At 49.3% G+C, this 17,065-nt stretch overlaps 1 protein-coding gene across 3 annotated transcripts in view; it reads left to right on the top strand.

Annotated features, from left to right (window-relative positions):
- RUNX2 (RUNX family transcription factor 2) overlaps nucleotides 1-16,078 on the top strand; it is a 325,283-nt gene extending 309,205 nt beyond the window's left edge. For 2 of the 3 annotated variants that reach the window (XM_053222723.1, XM_053222724.1), the window contains exon 8: nucleotides 14,910-16,071. In XM_053222723.1, coding sequence (XP_053078698.1) covers nucleotides 14,910-15,478 — 569 coding nt within the window. In that variant the 3' untranslated portion in view covers nucleotides 15,479-16,071. Of the gene's footprint in view, nucleotides 1-14,909 lie in introns of all 3 variants that reach the window. The other variant, XM_053222726.1, reaches the window with a different exon arrangement.
- Nucleotides 16,079-17,065: the final 987 nt, after the last annotated feature.

The following is a 17,065-nucleotide window of genomic DNA, read 5'->3' as shown; positions in this document are numbered from 1 at the left end:
TGGGGGTGGCAGCCGCTGTCTGGTGCCCTTCTCGGAACCAGTCAGGGAAAGGTCAGCCTCGGCCTTCTCTGGAGGCACATCCTTCCTTGCAGTGAGGCCGGGGGCGGGGCGGGGGGGGTGCCTCTCATTTGAGGAGCGGCTCTAACTTGTCCGGGTAACCACATGCTGAGGGTGAAAGGCAGACAAATGTGACTCTGGGTGCTTTCGGTCACAGTGAACTGTCTTGTGCTCAAACTCTCTGTGGTCTCGGGCCTGGCAGAGGGGAGGAAGAGAGGGCCCGCATCCATGCCCCCAATGTGGGGTGCATTTCTGTGCGCCCGGAGGAGGATGTGACACATGTGGGCGCACCCAGCCGCCAGGCAGCACCTGTTGAGGGGACACAGCTGCGGCCAGGGCAAGGGGCATTCTTGGCCGCTGCCTCACGACCGCCCCAGCAGCTGCCTGGGTGTTGTCCCACATTCCGCGTGTGACCCTGGTGTGGGCAAGCCCTGAGTGGGGAAGAGCCTCCTGGGGCAACGAGGCAGTAACCCACACCCCTGGGGCAGCGCCAGTGGGTGAATTTAGTAAGTACCCTGTTTTGGCTGCCAGTCCCAGAAGCAGAAGCGAATTTCGCAGCCAAGGACTCGGAGGCAAATTTGTTTTAAGTTATTAAAACGTATGACATAAGAAAAACTGGAGGTAGGGAGCTCAGGCAATGAGAGGCAGAGAAGAGAGACAAAGAGAAAACACCAAGGTGGAAAAGGGTCGGTCCATCTCCAACCAACTGGCTCCTACTCTGATGCCCCCCTGTCAGGAGGAAAGAGCTTTTGGCTGTCTTAAGAAGGGGAGACAAAAACACCAAGAAAAACAGAAGTAGAAGAAGAGTTTTTCTTTTTTTTTTTTTTTTTTAAGGTAGAGGCAAGTAGGCCAAGAAATTACTTAAAGGCTTTCTGATGACCTCATAAATTGTTCCAAGTAATGTAAGACACAGAGGGGGGCAGCGACAGGAAACAGAACGACTCAGCAGAATTCTACACTGCGGTAATATGTGGATTTTCTCATATAACTGCCTTAATCCAAGGGCCTTAAAACATTTCACAAATTTGCAATAATTAAACCTCACTGCGTACCTGGGGCAGGACAGAATGTTATTTTGCTCATTATGTATACAGGTGAGCCACACAGCACGGAGAGTTTGAAAGAAAATGTCTCCAGAGCCCGCCAATAAGAGAGGCCTGCCCGGGGCTCCGAGAAATGCCGGGCTCCCACCAGACCCATCCCATTCCGGGCAGGCCTGACCCAGGGGCCCGCACCTCAACAAGCAAAGAGCCGTTGGCAAATGGTCGACTGTCTTTTCTGTTAGTTTAAAAATATGTATATATTTATAAGTCATCATCAAAACAATTTTAAAAGAATATATCTAGTAAAATACACAATGGGTAATAAAACTTTTTAAAACCAAACTTTAAAAAAAAAAAAATCGTGATTTTCTGAGATTTGGTTCCTTTTTGCCCAGTGGCCTCGTTTTCATTCTCTTGTTTTGCCTTCACAAATCAGTGAAAAGGCAGCAATTCTGAAAGAGGTTTTCTTTTCCAGAAGGAGCAGGAAACTGGAGTGTTGCCTTTTTAGATTAAATGCGGTGAGATGATGGGAGGGGAGGTGGGTTGGGGGAGGGGAAGAAGGGGATCTGGAGAAGAGGCAAATTACCTTTTTTCATCTTGGTTGGTGGAAAGCTCCCCGGAAAATATTTGTCTTAGCTTACCTCGGGGCGGCAGAAGGTGTAAGACCTTTGCAGGCTTTCGCCTGCAGTCGGCATTTTCCTTCCCAACTTAGGCTTCCTGCAAGTGAGGACGATCCGTCCTCAGGGACGGATCCTCAGGGATCTGTGGGAGAAGGAGGAGAAGGAGACAGAGTAGCTGTGACTTTAGGACAAGAGGTGCCCACCCAACTTACGTGGTGTCTACCCTTCATTTTCTGCATCTGAAAGAGAGGAATAAAGATACTCACCCTAAAACTCATAAGGATGTTAGGTATTCTAGGCTGTATTTATTAAAAAAAAATTTTTTTTTAACGTTTGTTTATTTTTGAGACAGAGAGAGACAGACCATGAACGGGGGAGGGGCAGAGAGAGAGGGAGACACAGAATCGGAAGCAGGCTCCAGGCTCTGAGCCATCAGCCCAGAGCCCGACGCGGGGCTCGAACTCACGGACCGAGAGATCGTGACCTGAGCTGAAGTCGGACGCTCAACCGGCTGAGCCACCCAGGCGCCCCTAGGCTGTATTTATAAACAGCCTTCATCTTTGCCTCCACAGTGGTTGTGCTATGCACCCTCATGACGGTAATATCAACAATTCCTTGCTGTTTGCATAGGGTCTGACAATTTGCGAGATGCTTCCACATATGTTCCCCAAAACCTCGTGTGAGGCCGGGTTCCGCAGACAGTTACCAGTCTCATTTGAACACTCCCTTTGTTTTAATTCCGGGATCTTCTGAAGGATGTCATTGATCCGAGCGCTTGCCCCCAGACTCTTGGGGCAATTATAAACCATCTGGAACAGACACTGGTCATAGCTGGTCTCCACGAACAAGTGATCCCCAATCCTGGTAGTCAGACAATTCACACATGAGAATGTAATGAATCTGTTTTGTTCGACTATTTCAGATTGGTCATCAACATCAATGAAAGGGACCCGATAATTCTGCCTACCCAGTCCAACTGTCCTTGAGCCTTTCAGGGAATGTTCTAGGTTCTCAGATCTTGTCTGGGCATTGCAAATCTGAGCAATTCTCCTCCATTCTCCAATCCCCTTCTCATGTCCCCGCTCCCAGACTCTCAATGCCCCAAATTACCACCATCAACATGAATCATACAAGAGAGCTTAATGTTGAAAGGAAGTAAGTGAACCGTAGTAAGTGAAGATCTCAATAGAGATCTTTCTGTACCTCTGGAGAATGTTAACAGCCTGACGAAAATATGGTGTGAATATAATTCTCTCCTCTTCTCTCATTTGGAGACATGGGGATGGACGGGGGCCTTATGGATTTTCATCCTCCATTACTCAGCAGGGAGATGCTTCTCACGGTGTTTCAGAAGGGAGGGGGAGCCACTGCTAGTCCACACCATGTGTCACAGTGCGTCACATTGACTCATGGCCAGATCTTGAGAAAAATTCACAGAAGTCAGGAAATTCCCGGAGAATGCTCTCATTTCACCCTCTGCTGACCCTGCAGTGAGAACATAGGTAGTAGGGTCAGGCTGGAGGACATTTTTTTTAAAAAAGGAAAAATCAAAGCACTTCTGTTGCTTCTGCATGCCTTGTGGCAGAACAAAGTCCTAACTGGCCGGCAGAAAAATGCAGGATGGGCCTGGCGCCCCCCATGCCCTAGGGCGACGAGCTTTGGTCTATTCCTTCATTCTAGGCTTTTACTTTTGCAAAACTTCCCACCCCCCACCCTTGGCTTTGTTTCCCCTCAGGGACCAGCATCTTTCCCTCTGGGCAAAGCAAGATGCCCATGACCTCCCCTTCCAATGGATAAAGCCAAATTTAGAGTTGGGGTTGCTCATTTGAGCTTTGTATATAATTGAGCCTGGCACAAAGGGTTGTCATTAGGAGGAATGGTATGAAATGAAAAAAAAAAAAAAAAAAAAAGGGACCAGCTGGGACCCAAATTAGACAAGATCTGAGGAGAGACACAGTGGTAAGGCCGGGAGGTTTCATCTCAGAGGAGTCCTTAAGGGAAAGGACTGAGGACGGAAAACGCCTGGATGGGGCAGCTAGAGAAACTAATGTGGCCATCTCTTAGGATCACTTTTCTCTAGGTGCGGAAGATGACGGGGGATTGTAGTAATAGGAGGCGACAGACACCGGAGGCATCGGTTGGTAAGAGCCAGGGTCCGCTCCCAGGGCTGCAGAGGATGCTGGGAGAAACAGGGTAATCCGCTTAATAGATGTTTGCCAAGCATGTCCAGAGCTGGGCATCGTCACTTTGGTCCGTATGACAATAGAGCGTCCTGGGGGATCCTGAGCCCTTTGCTCTGCCATTGGCTTAGGGAACACTCTCTTCTAGAACCTGGCTGCTCAGTGCCTGGGGTGGACGGGGGGCGGGGTGGGGGGGGCTCACCCCTCCCTCCTCTCCAGCCGGGAGCCCACTGCTTCCCTACTCGGTGCGGGTCAAGGGGGCATCCTGGAGCCAACCAAGCAGGCTTCCTCTCTGAGGTGCTGTCCCCGCTGAGCTGGTGGGTGGACACGCGTGTGTCCACCAGCCACCCCCCCAGAGGTCCTGGGGCCTTGTCGTGTGAAGAGGGCAGTGGGCACAGCGCCGCTCCGGTCCAGCTGTCCTGGCCACTTCCAGCTCCGTCTGTTGACTCGCATGGGAGAGGCTGGCAGCGCGGGGTTCCAGTTGTCCCCCAGCCCCTCGCCAGACTGTCCCTGCTCCCCGCATTCCTGGTGGCGTCCCAGCTCTGTGTGACCCCGGGTTCTAATATTCTTGGGTTCATTCAGACTACCCAGCTGGCTCCGCTCCGGGCTTCCTGGCCTTGTTAAAACCAAAATGCCGTCTTTTACAACTGGCTCCTTCCATCAAGTTCATCAAGCAGCCCGTTTTGTTTGTCTGTTTGTTTGTTTTTTACAGTCAAGATGGCCCCTTTGGTGAGCTCTTCCTGAGGGGGTGGGGGGGAGGTGGGCAGGGAGCCTGGGCTTCAGCAGGGTCTGGTCTGTGCCAAATTATTTCTTTAATGACACTTAAGAAAGAAAAAAAAAAAAAGGAAGCTCAAAGGTGAGTGGCCCTCCAGGAGGAAAGATTAAATGGGTCGATTTGGGAACTGTTCAACCCTGGAGGCATTGCTAAGGAACATAACCTATTTTGAATTTTTCTTCACGAGCCAAAGTTGGTTATAGCATGGGAATAACTTTTTCCTTTTGTCTCCCCCTTTCTCCATACTACAAAAATATCCACAGCAAAGGACATACAGGTTGCATAAACGTCCCTTCAAAAAGCTATTATATATAGCTATTATATAAAGCTATTATATATAGTTCCATGTGTCTCCCTCCAAACGGGTGTGTTTGTAGAGACACATAGAGATATCCTTCACACCCTGTATGTAAAAATACAGCCAATTTAAAAGTTGGCAGAACAATCTTGCCTGAGCGAGTAGAAAAGCTTGGCTTGGGGCTTAACAAACAATCCCATAAAACCCACACTTGCTTTTATTGAATGGTGATGCATGAAAGACCCAGGGTGGCCAACATGAACGGGGACAGGAGCCAACGTTCACAGTATTGTCCCATAAAGGATGGCAGGAAAGCTTCTTTTTGCCGAAATTCAATCCATTCCTAGAAAAAAAAAAAATCGCCTCTAATACTGGTTGCCTTGACTTCACCCTTGTGCTCCTTGTCTGCTGTAATATCATTTTAGCTTTAATGTCCAAGATAGAAAATCTTTTGCATTTGGTCTCCTCGCCTCCAGCCTTACCCCCTCCGGTTCAACCTCCACGGGGCTAGCTGCCAGAGTAATCTTCTAAAAATGCAAATCAAATCTATCACTCTCCTACTGAAAACCCTTCAGTGGCTCCCCATTGCCAGCTAAAGTTCAAATTCCTTAGCTTCACAGACAAGCTCCTCGGCCATCTGTCCCTGCTACTTTTTAAGCCACGTCACTCAAATCTCCCATCCCTGTGCTCCCTACGCTCTGGCTACTTCAAACTGTCAGGCCGTAATCGCCGAGCCTCATGCGTCTGCACATATTGATTCCCTCCACCTAGAGCGTCCCGGGACATGAGTGGGACAGTGGGACAGGGCGAGGGGGACAGAAGGCTGATGTGGGGAGGAACGCAGGTAGCAGTGACAACAAGGGTATTTGGAAAAGGCCGCTCGAGAAGGTGACTGAGCAAAGGTGGAAGGGGAGGAGGGAGCGAGACATGCAGGTACCTAAGGAAGGAGCGTTCTAGACAGAGCAAGCAAGTGCAAAGGCCCTGAGGTCAGAATATGTCCAGTACCTTCAAGGAACAGTTGGAGCAGAGTGAATGAGGAAGGGGTGGGGCAGCTAGTAGCCTGGCTGACGACCATGTGGATCTTGAAGTGAGACAACTCTCACCTCTTTTCCTGCAGCCGGTGGCGCTAGTGAGAATGTGTGGCCCTGCAAAGCCAGAGGCCAGGCTGTGAAATGCTTGAAGGGTTGAAATCACTTTGCTTACGGAAGCGGAACAGGTCTAAAAGTAGATACAAAAGTGTCAGGCACTGGACTTTATTTTCTTCCAACTTATACCCACACAGCCTCAACAAAGGTGTTTTGGAATTGATGACACTAGCGATTAAAAAAGGAAACATCTCCGATGCTGCAGTAATGTTTACATCCGGGACTGAATAAGTGATCCTTGCCCTCAGGGGCCTCTTTGGGGTGTTTCATACAATATTTTGTGTATAGGCTTTTGCGACTGGCTTATTTCATTCCGCGTACGTAACGTCTTCAAGGTTCATCTGTTTAGCATATGTCAAAATTTCCTTCCTTTTTAAGGCTGAATAATATTCATATATAATATAATATATGCTATATATATAATCTATATAATCTATATAATATATATTATTATTATATTATATATAATATATATTTATATATAATATATATAATATAATATAATATTATTATATTATATATAATATATTATTATATATTTTATATATATATATATATATATATATATAGGGTATCATGAACCAAGCTGCTGCGAACAATGGCATACAGATACCTGATTTCACTTCTTTTTCTCCTCTTCCTTAAAGGTCCTTTTGGCTGCCTTAGTCACTCTGGTGGCCCTTCTTCCTTCCCACACACTTTGCTTTACTAACTTGACTGATGATGAACATTCCTCTTTAGCTCAACCCTCAGCCACTAGGAGATTTGAGGCCGAATAATTCACATGGAAGTAAAATGACTTTCCTCACGTCATTCCTCGGGAAATCAGTAATGCTGCTGGCAATAGAGACCAAAGATTTCCCCAGGGCTGGGTCCTTCTGATCTCCCGAGGGCGGCCTCTCAGAGGCTGGGGACTATGGTGGATGGGCAGTGTTCTTCTTGGGACAGTCCTGGTCAGGGCTACCCAGCATCTCCTTGGAGGGCCTCTTCTGTTGGCTGTAGCAGAGCCTGGATGAAGACAAGGCTATGGTTTCGGGGACCCGTGGGCCAGTCCTTTCTGTTCAGCAGCCGTAGACTGCACTTGAACTTGAACCAAAAAAGACGGGAATGGCAAAAGAGATTTACATTTTAAAAGTTCACTTTCAAAATAGAGGATAGGAGAGAGAATGCAACCAATGGAATCAACGGGAGTGAGCACTGCTGTGGGAGTCACCCAGGTACAGGCGAGGATGTGGGTCTTGTCAGCCGTGGGCATTGTCCAACCTATCCAAATTCTGTGGGCCTCAGTTTCCCGGCTCGCAAATGGGCAGAGTGTCGTTGTTGGGATTAAATGAAAAATCATATGAATAACCCTATTTGTGTCCTAGCATTATGACCACCCGGGATGCTTTTAAAACACGGGCTGCCTGGGCGCCATCCCGAGATAGCCCCATTTAATTGGTTGGGGGCATCAGTAGTGTAACTAAAACTCCCCAGGGGACTTTAATATGCAGTCAAGGTGGCAGGTGACTGGCCTAGAGGTTCCACGGCTCTCAGAAGAGAGACCTTAGCACGTGGCTTGGCCATCGAAAGCACTCTGGACACGCTGGCTCGTCTCATGAGCATGGTCAGTGTCAAGTCAGGAAGCCTGTCATCCGCACCACAGTCAGCCCTCCTCGCAGCCCCCAGAGAAGCCGGCCCTCCTCTAGCCTGCCTGGCTGCCTCGCTCCAGCCCACCCGCTGAGCCCCGTTCCTGGGAGATGCCTGCTGAGAACTTGGGATCAGACTGAGTCAGAAGTATTTGCAGACTTGACTCACCAGGTCTTAAAACCAGAAGACTGCCCTGTGGGTCTCATGACGTTCCTGGAAAATAAAAGAAGTGAATATTATTGGGTTGAGTTCATCAGACACTCACCCTCCCTTTTGTGTGTTGAGCGTTCCGAAAGGAGCAAGCAGCGACCCGGCCAAGTCGGAACCATCAAAGGAGAGGGCCTGGCTGCTGTGCTGAGAGCTGTTGTTTCTTCCGCAGACAGGTTTCATCCTCTTCTCACAGGCTTCTGCTTCTGTGGTTCCCCAGGGCTACCTGGTTTCTCCTCTCTCTAGGCTCCTGGGGAAAGGTTCCCGAGGGCTGCCTCTGGTGAGGTGTGGTCAGAGTTGAGCTATGCTGGAGGGCTGGGTGTGGGCTGGGAAGGGCCATCTGGACTCCAGAGAGCAAGAAAGGGAAAGTTCCCCTTCTGGAGTAAGAATTTCTGGAAACTTATACCGGAGCAGTAGCCAGGTTGGGCACGCATTTCTCTGAAGACTCCTTTACCCCTGGGGGTAGTAAGCTCTAACACTTCCATGTTCCACCTGTCTCTAGAACCTACCTCTCTGCATCTCCAGAGCTACGGCTTTAACAAAAGCCACTGTCATTTGATAATTTCTCATCGCAGCTACAACCTCCTAATTGGTCTTTCTGCTCCTACTATGTCTACTCCCTGCCCAACACAGCTGGGTGAGCTTTTCAAAATTACATCACACACACACACACACACACCCTTATACTTAAAACTTTCCCAAAGCTTTCCATTGCTCTTGGGATAATGGCAAAACTCCTTAGCAAGTTCAACAAGACCATGTGTATCAGGATTTAGTGCGGTTGTGAGTGATAGAAAACCCAGTTTAAGGGGGTTTGGATGGGTAAGATTTTATTTTCTCGTACAAAAAGTCTGTAGTTGAACTAGCTAGGATTGGCACACCAATTCCTCAACGTTTTCGAGGACTCAGCGCTCTGCTCCATCATCCATAGCAGATGGTTTCTACCTCGTGGTCCAAGAGGGCTGCTTGAGCACCAGCCATTGCAACCAAATCCCAGGCAGAGGAAGGAAGAATTGCACACAGCACTTCTATTGGCATCTTTCTGCCCAGAATTTAGTTACTAGCTGCAGCTAGTTGGAAGAGAGGCTAGAAAATGTAATTTTTATTTTAAGTGGTCATAAACAGCCAAAAAAGAGGAAGAAGAGAAAAATGGATGTTGGGAAATACTGGCAGTATATATCATACACTACATCTCCTGACCTCTCCTCTCTTCTTGAGTATCATCTCATTTCATGCTTCCTTCACCTCGCCGTCTCTTTTTCTGTCACACTGGCTTTCTCTAGGAGTCCCACATATTTGCAACACTCCCTCCTCCCACAGTCCCTTGCTTAGACTTCAACATTCTTCCCCCCCTCTTCTTATTTAACTACTCATTCTCCAGACCTCAGCTCAAACTGTATTTCCTCAGGGAATCTTCCTGGATTAGGTCAACCCTCCTATTTAGATGCTTATAGCATGTCGATTGTACCATTGTTGCAATTACACAATTATGTATGCAATCGTTTGATTTTTTTTTTTTCTGCCCCCACAGTGAGGTCAGGGTTTAGGTCTGGCTTTGCACAACATAGAGCATTCTGTGGGACATACTGTATGTGTTCAGTCAATATTTGTTGAATGAATTAATGAAAGAATTTAGCTATTGTCTCACATACAAGATAAAGGAGGCTAGGACTCTGCAAAAGATTTCGTAGGCAAGTGGCGGTGGGTGGCCAGGAGGGCTGGGGAGAGTCCTAAATGATTCCAAACGAGTAGGCTTTTGAGTGCGGCAGAGAAAAGACTGACCTGGAACTCAGGAGACCTGTGTTCCGGTCCTGGCTCAGGCACCAAAGGCTGCAAGTTGATTGCCCGGAGGCAGTGACAGAGGGTCAGATGCTGGATGTAGTTGCAAGGCAGACCCTACAGTCATTGCGGGCAGATTGGATGTGGGGGGGCAGGGGGCGGTGAGGGAAAGAGAGGGGTCAAGGGTTAGTCTTGGGGGTTTGGCTGAGCAAATGGAAGGTCATTTTATCAAGAAGGGGAAGCCAGTGAGAGGAGCAGGGTGTAGGAGAGGAGGATCCCAAGGGTTTCTTTGCAAATGAATCACGGGTTCCCACAGGCGGCTGTGCATTTCACCTCTGCTGCAGGCATCTCCAGAGCAAGCCCAGCCCCAGGCTGGTGGGTGTGAGTGGTGGTGGCTGGGAATGCCAGATGGATGGAAAAAAAAAAAAATCGGCCTTTCGAGGTGGCTAGTTGCCAGCCAAGAAATGATTCAGTCTGACTCAGCAGTAAGATTGAAAAGAAAGTGGTCAGAAGACCTTGCCCCTGCAGGCTTGGCGGGAAGCAGTCACTTTCTGTTAAAGGTCGGTGAGCGGTGAGAGGGAAGACATACCCGTGCATTGGCCACTGCAGCCGTCTTCGAAAATTCAGGAAAGGATAATCCCATACCTACAGCTTCATGTCCTTCCTCCCAATCTTTATTTTACACATTTTTCTATAAGCAGTTGAACTCATCCACAAAGCACGATTTGGCAATTTCCTTTCTCACTAAACAGCAGAGCACATGTTTCCTAAATTGCTTTCCGGAGAGGATGTACCGATCCACTCTACTCCAAACAGGGTGTTAGAATGCCTCTCTCCTGGCAATTTTTGAAAAGTCTACAAGTGAAAAATAGCAATTTCTTATTCTTAATTCCTAATTGTTTCCATTTATCATTCACTGTTATTTCAATTTGCAATTATTGCGTGGCTAGAGAGAATGGACACTTCTCAAGTGCTTATTAGTTATATATCTTTCCAATATATATTTTCATGTATATATTTTTCAATATATATTTTTTCAATATATATTTCAATTCATAATTCATTCTTTGTAATGTTTTTTTAAAGTTTATTTATTTCGAGACAGAGCGTAAGAGAGAGCAGCAGAGAGAGAGAGAGAGAGAGAGAGAGAGAGAGAATCCCAAGCAGGCTCCTCACTGTCAGCGTGAAGCCCGATGCGGGGCTTGAACTCACGAACCACGAGATGGTGACTTGAGTCGAAATCAAGTTGGGAGCTTAACTGACTGAGCCACCCAGGCACCCCATAATTCATTATTTTAATTTACAATTCTTTCATTTCTAGAGCAAATGAAACCTTTATAAATGCTTATATATATATATATATATATATTTTTTTTTTTTTTTTTTTTTTTTTTTTCCAAAACTGACTTCTGCAAAGATATTTCTGGGATGGTAAATAGGAACCAGAATCACCGAAATTTAGTTAAACTCACCATTCCTACCTCGGGAAGTAGCATCTCCCCAAAATGGCTGTAAGTATGAGGAAGGTGGGGGTAGCAATGGGGAGAGGAAGGCTGTGGTGGAAAGGGTGGACTGAACGGCTGGGTGACCCCAGTTCCCACGCCAGCCTCAAGTACACCTTTGTAAGGCTGAGGCTCCAAGCTCTCTGAGCAAACCAGTGCTAACCAGTGCCTGAGGCAACCCGAGAGCCAACAGGCCTGTCTCCGCTCCTTCATGGTAGGGACTATGTCTGGGTCAGCTGTGTCTCCAGGGCCTCTATGGCACCTGGCGCGTCGCCAACCCTGGGCGCAGACTTGTTCCATGACCGGCTACTGGGAAGACCGAATAGTTGCTCGGAGAGAGGAGACTGTGTCCCTCTGTGTTCTCTGTTCTGTTCTCTGCCGTGTCACTAGCCAGCAAGTCCCTCCCTCGCACAGGCCTCCACCTCCACACCTTTGGAAGTTAATCCGAACAATAGCAAACATTCCTTCTAACTCTGAAATTCCACGAAAACACCCAGGCTGTTTTGCTTCTCTTTGTTTAGTTTCCTCATCTAGGAAACAAGATGAAAATGTTGACCTCCCACGGGGTTGTCACATAAGTTATGGGGCACTCAGTTACCCCTGAATATCAGATAAGCAAGGAATAAGTTTTGTAGTGTAAGTTTGTCTCAAATAGTGCACGACTGTGTAAATAATTGAAGCACTGAATGATTAAACAACATCCAGCTGGATCAGTTTATTGCGTTTGTGGCTGTGTTTCTGGACTGCTGATGATTATATGGCATTCATTCAACGAGTATTTATTGAGCATCTATTAGATTGTTTAGGCCCTGGTGACACAGCAGAGAATGAAATAAAGCAGTATCTCTGTTTTTATAGGAATGACATGCTGATAGACAAAAAAAAAAAAAATACATAAAGTATCAGGTGGTCATAATGTTCAGAAGACTAATAAAGCAGGATATGGGTCAGAGACCATGTGAGGGGGTAAAGGGGGGAGTTGAGCAATCTGATTAACTTGACCCTCTGCATCTGGGAGCCCCCAACCTCCACCAAGAGCTGTGTTTGTAACAACAGGACCCTGACGTTAGTTTATGGCAGTCAATGAAGCTGCATAAAAATGATGTCATTGATTCAAAGGCGCATGTCCAAATAAGGGATAAAATTATCAGTTGCAGGGATGGAAGAGAACTATAAATCATTCAGTGCAGATTTTAGCTGAGCTGGGGCTGCAACCAAGTTTCCTGACAGCCCGGAGAAAGTTCAGGAAGGTAATGCGCTTGTTAAAAAGATGCTTCTGTTTTCAATTCTATTTGCCAGTCAGGGCGGATTGAGTCCTGACAACTTGATGTGTTTTTGAAGTCTTAGCTGGAACAACAGTGAAAGGGTTTCTTCTTTAAGAAGTCTTTATGCCTCGTGAAGCCAGTGCTCTTAGGTTCAAGGCTGGGCGGGGGACTGTCAAACTAACTGCGGGAGAGGCCACCTCTCCTATCTGCTGCCAGCCGAGAGACGTCAGTCATTAGTCTCATTACTGTAATTATGTTCAGGATCACATCAGGCTTCCAGGTTGCTTTTATCCCTGGTTACTCCGGTTGCTACGGCCACGAATCCTATGTTTTATTGCTAAGCTGTGTATTTGGTCTATACCTTTGCTATGCAAGGCGTGGTTCCCAGGCCGGCGGCATCCACATCTTCCGGAAGCTGGCTAAAAATGCAGCCTCAGGCCCCACCCCTGACCTGCTGAATCACAGCCTGTCCTAAACTTTAGGAAACACTGCGCTAGAACATTCTGTGTGCTTGCTTCCATTTCATTCCACACATTAGACGGCTCTTTGATTTGCTGCAAAAGCCTCCTGTCTGCTATGTGGAGCTCATTAACATCTTCCTCTAGTAAAACAAGATCAGTTTGTAGAGTTTTTCTTATCGTTTTCAACTCACGGGAGTTCTGTGCTTAGACATGTCTGGGGTTCTTGGTTTACAAAAGAAGATCATCACAGAAGCCTGAGGAAATTAAGGTTTGGTGGAGAAGAGGCAGTTCTGTGAAAACCAACAGGAGAAAGTACCCATGAAGTTTCCACCAGAGGCGTTTTTAGGCATAATAATGGCGTCTCCACAAATTCTGTTCCCCCAAAGAGTAAGCGCCTGTAGTCCCATCAGACGTAATTGCCAACCACACAAACTGGACACGACACCTGAGCATCTGAGGCCTGTGGGCCCTGAGAGAACACTTGGGTGCCAGAGTCAGGATGCACGAGGGAACCAGCTCTCACCAGGTGACCCGGGCTTCTCCGAGTCCCAGCCAGACCCAGGTGAAGGGACAGCTCACCGGTGATGAGCGATGAGAGCACGCCTGTTCACCTTCCCAGGGGGATAGGTTTGCTCACTGCCTCTTTCATCATGGCGCCCTTCCCAAGATAACAAGCTGAGGTAAGTCCTGCCTCCGAAAGTCTTGGAACCCCTGAAGGGCAGAGCATATAGGGGGGCTCCCCCAACAGACAATGCAGAAAGCCAAGAGTAGACACACTCCAGCTGGGACTGGGAGCGAGGCCTCAGAGAGGTGAGCACGGACCATCTACCCCGAGGCAGCAAACAGGGCAGCTGAGACGGCTGAGGGAAGGTCGTTTGGTTTGATGTGGACCCTTCGATGTGAACTTGGTAAACCATGTTACCATACCCGGTCACAAAGAGCTGCCTCCCACTTTCTTTCTGGAGGCTCAGGGGATTAGGAGAGAACTAACAAAGGTGGGTTTGTAAAGTCCTTCCAGGTCTTTGAGAGCAGCCCGCTCTAGGACCTCAGATCAAGGCTTCAAGTTGAAGATTTTTTTTTTTAACTTTTTTTTTAATGTTTATTTATTTTTTTGAGACAGAGAGAGACAGAGCATGAACGGGGGAGGGTCAGAGAGAGGGAGACACAGAATCTGAAACAGGCTCCAGGCTCTGAGCTATCAGCACAGAGCCTGACGCGGGGCTCTAACTCACAGACTGCAAGATCGTGACCTGAGCCGAAGTTGGCCGCTTAACTGACTGAGCCACCCAGGCGCCCCTGAAGATTTTTGAAAGCAGGCTGATCAGTCTGGGAAGTGTCCCAGAGGGATCACTGCGCCCAACCTTCTTGTACAGATGGAGACATGAAACCAAGTGTCTAAGCGGGGGATGGGACTAGCCCAAACAAAGTTCCATGGCACTTTCTGGCAGAGTGACAGTCGGCACTCAGGTCATCTGGCTCCTGGCCCCAAACTCTTTCAACTGCCCCCTGAGAGCTTGTCTTTGCTGGGGCAGTGAAGGGGGCCATCCGTTTAACACACTTCTGCTTCTGAAGATAGTGGGCAAGGGCCCTCCTTTCAGTGTCCTCGGCAAGATTGCCTCCACCCAGGCTGCGACTCTGCATGGTCCCCCAGGGCCCCACTGTCTTCACAGTAGGGCCACTAACTACACCTCAGGGGAGACCTGACCCACCTGGATGCCTGGTTGGACTCCATGATCTCCCTGTCTCTGAATTTCTATGCTCAGCCCCACGCCCTTCCCACTTTGTTCTTGGTACATGAACAACCCACTCTTCCTTACTAGACTGCAAGTCTGGGGTGGGAAGTAAATGTCCACCTTCTCAGTTCCTTTAGCGCCCAACGTGCAGCTGGGCATACAGCTAACACGCCACACCTACCCGAGTGACCCTTTCTCCTGTCTTCCCTTGACAGATTCGGAGCCCAGTACGTTGGACTCTCCGTCTTCCACCACTCTGTTCCTCTCCTCCGAGGAGCCGGGCCCCTCCACCGCCGCGCTGCCTTCTCCCTCCTCCTCCTGCGAGCCCCAGGCCTTTTCCCCCGGCGCCTCCTCGGTGCTGCCCCCGCTGCTGCCGCCGCCCCCCGCGGCCGCCGCGCCCCCGGGGCGCGCGGGCCTCTACTCGGTGGTCGTCTCCTCCCCGGAGGCGGCCCCGCGCCTCGGCGACTGGCTGCCCGGAGGCCCCGCGGCCACCCCTCCTGGCATCCACAGGGATGAGCGGGAGCGACCGGGGCCCGAGAGGGGCCGCGCCCCACGCCCGGGCACAGCGGGCAGGGAGGAGGGCGCCGAGGCCCCGGCAGCCTCCCCGCCACCCTGCGCCCCGCACGCCGCGCCCGCCAGCTTGGAAGCCAGCGTCGGGGACATCCTGGCGGAGCTGCGGACCATGAACGGCCACCTGGACGTCATCGCGAGGGCCCTCACCAAGCTGGCCTCGTCCCTGGCGCCTCCGCCGCAGCCCCTGCAGGAGGCCCGGGACGCCAACTAGTTAACCGAGCTGCCGCCGGCCTGTGCACCTTAGCCGCGCTCTGCCAAGGGACCCCCAGGGCACCGGGCCTCCCCGCCTGCCCGTCGTCACCGGGGAGCCCAGCAGAGGCAGCAGAGGAGGGGATTACTCTGCAGGGCGTCTCGGTCTGAAATGATGGTGCTTCTCAGGCTCTGGGCGGCCAGGCCCTTTCTCAGCAAAAGCACGGCTGTCCCACCCCTCCCTGGGCTCTCCTGCCCTTCCGAGGCCCTTCTCCTCGTTTTGGAAAAGGCCTTGAGCTCTGGCAGGATTGGTGGCCCTGGATGGCGGTGGGACCTCGGGAAGGATGCTCCGAGAACCATCCTCTCGCGTCCCACATGTGTATGGAGGGAAAGCAAGCCGGCTCCAGCTTTCCTCGCCGGGTTGTTGACGGTGTATCTGATCTCTGGGGCCGTTTATGTATTTCTTTCGAAAGAGCTTTTTTTTGGCTGATTAACTTTATTTTTTCTCATTATAACCACATTTTAAGAAGTTTGGGAAATAGAGAAGTGAAAAAAAAATCTGATGTATTTGGAGAAGAGGGGATATTTAAGTCTTTCTTATGAATAAGAAAGTATTTGAGTCAGAAATAAAAATTTTCTATGTACTCTCTGGATGTTGGCCTCCCTCTGCTTCATTTGTTCCTTTGCACGGGCCCCTGTTCTTGGATGTTTGTCCCCGGCCCTCTTTACTCCTTTGGATCTTATTTCAACTTTTCTCATGCCTGTGAAGAATAAGTTTCTAAAAGTCCCCATGATTCTTTTCTAAAACTCCCTGACTCCCCTGCATTTGGTAAATCCATCCCTTTCCTCTGGCTTGGGGAAGAAACTGAGTCACGGAGTGACTGGACACTACGCAGGAAGCCAGCATCCCTGGCGTGTACCCACTAGATGCCAATGCCACCACCCACCCCAGCTATGATAACCAAAAACGTCTCCATCCCTGGTTGGGACCTAGATGGAACTTCAGAAGTCTGGAATAATCTATGCCCTCCAAGATCTCACTTCCCATAAGGAGGCAGGGTGCTTCTCACTTTCCCATTCGAATTAGAATTCTAGTGGAATTAGAATTCATTTGTCAGAAGCAGATCTATTGTTCTTTTCCTGGAAATGAACCAAGGGTCAGAAACCACATTGCAGAGCACAAGCCCATTCCGGAGCATTTGCAAGGCACACGGCTGATGGGCTGAGGCCAGCAGCTGCCTGGGCTCTGTAGCTCTTGGCACACCCAATGCATCGCAGACTTCGGTGGGCAGGACCCACCCGGAGAGCTTGTTAAGATGCTGATCCTACCTTAGTGGCTCCGGGGTGGGGGCCTGAGACTACATTTCCAATCAGCTCCGGGGGATGTTGATGCTGACACATTGTGAGTAGTACGTGAGTGGCAAGGGCCTTTCTGCTTTGGGATCCCTGCTGGTTCAGGTTGCTTGTCTTTGCACCCTGCAGTGGCCTAGATGCCCCAACCTCTCACCAAAACTTTCACTGAAACTCTGGGGGACCTTCTGTTTTAAAAGCCAAGGCATATTAGGTCTAGCCACCCACTTCCAAAGAAGCTTCACTGGTGTTCAAACCA

This window comes from Acinonyx jubatus, chromosome B2 (genome assembly GCF_027475565.1).
Source record: "Acinonyx jubatus isolate Ajub_Pintada_27869175 chromosome B2, VMU_Ajub_asm_v1.0, whole genome shotgun sequence".
NCBI lineage: Eukaryota > Metazoa > Chordata > Mammalia > Carnivora > Felidae > Acinonyx > Acinonyx jubatus.
Note: the sequence above shows the minus strand (reverse complement) of the source record. Positions and strands in the feature narration are given on the sequence as shown.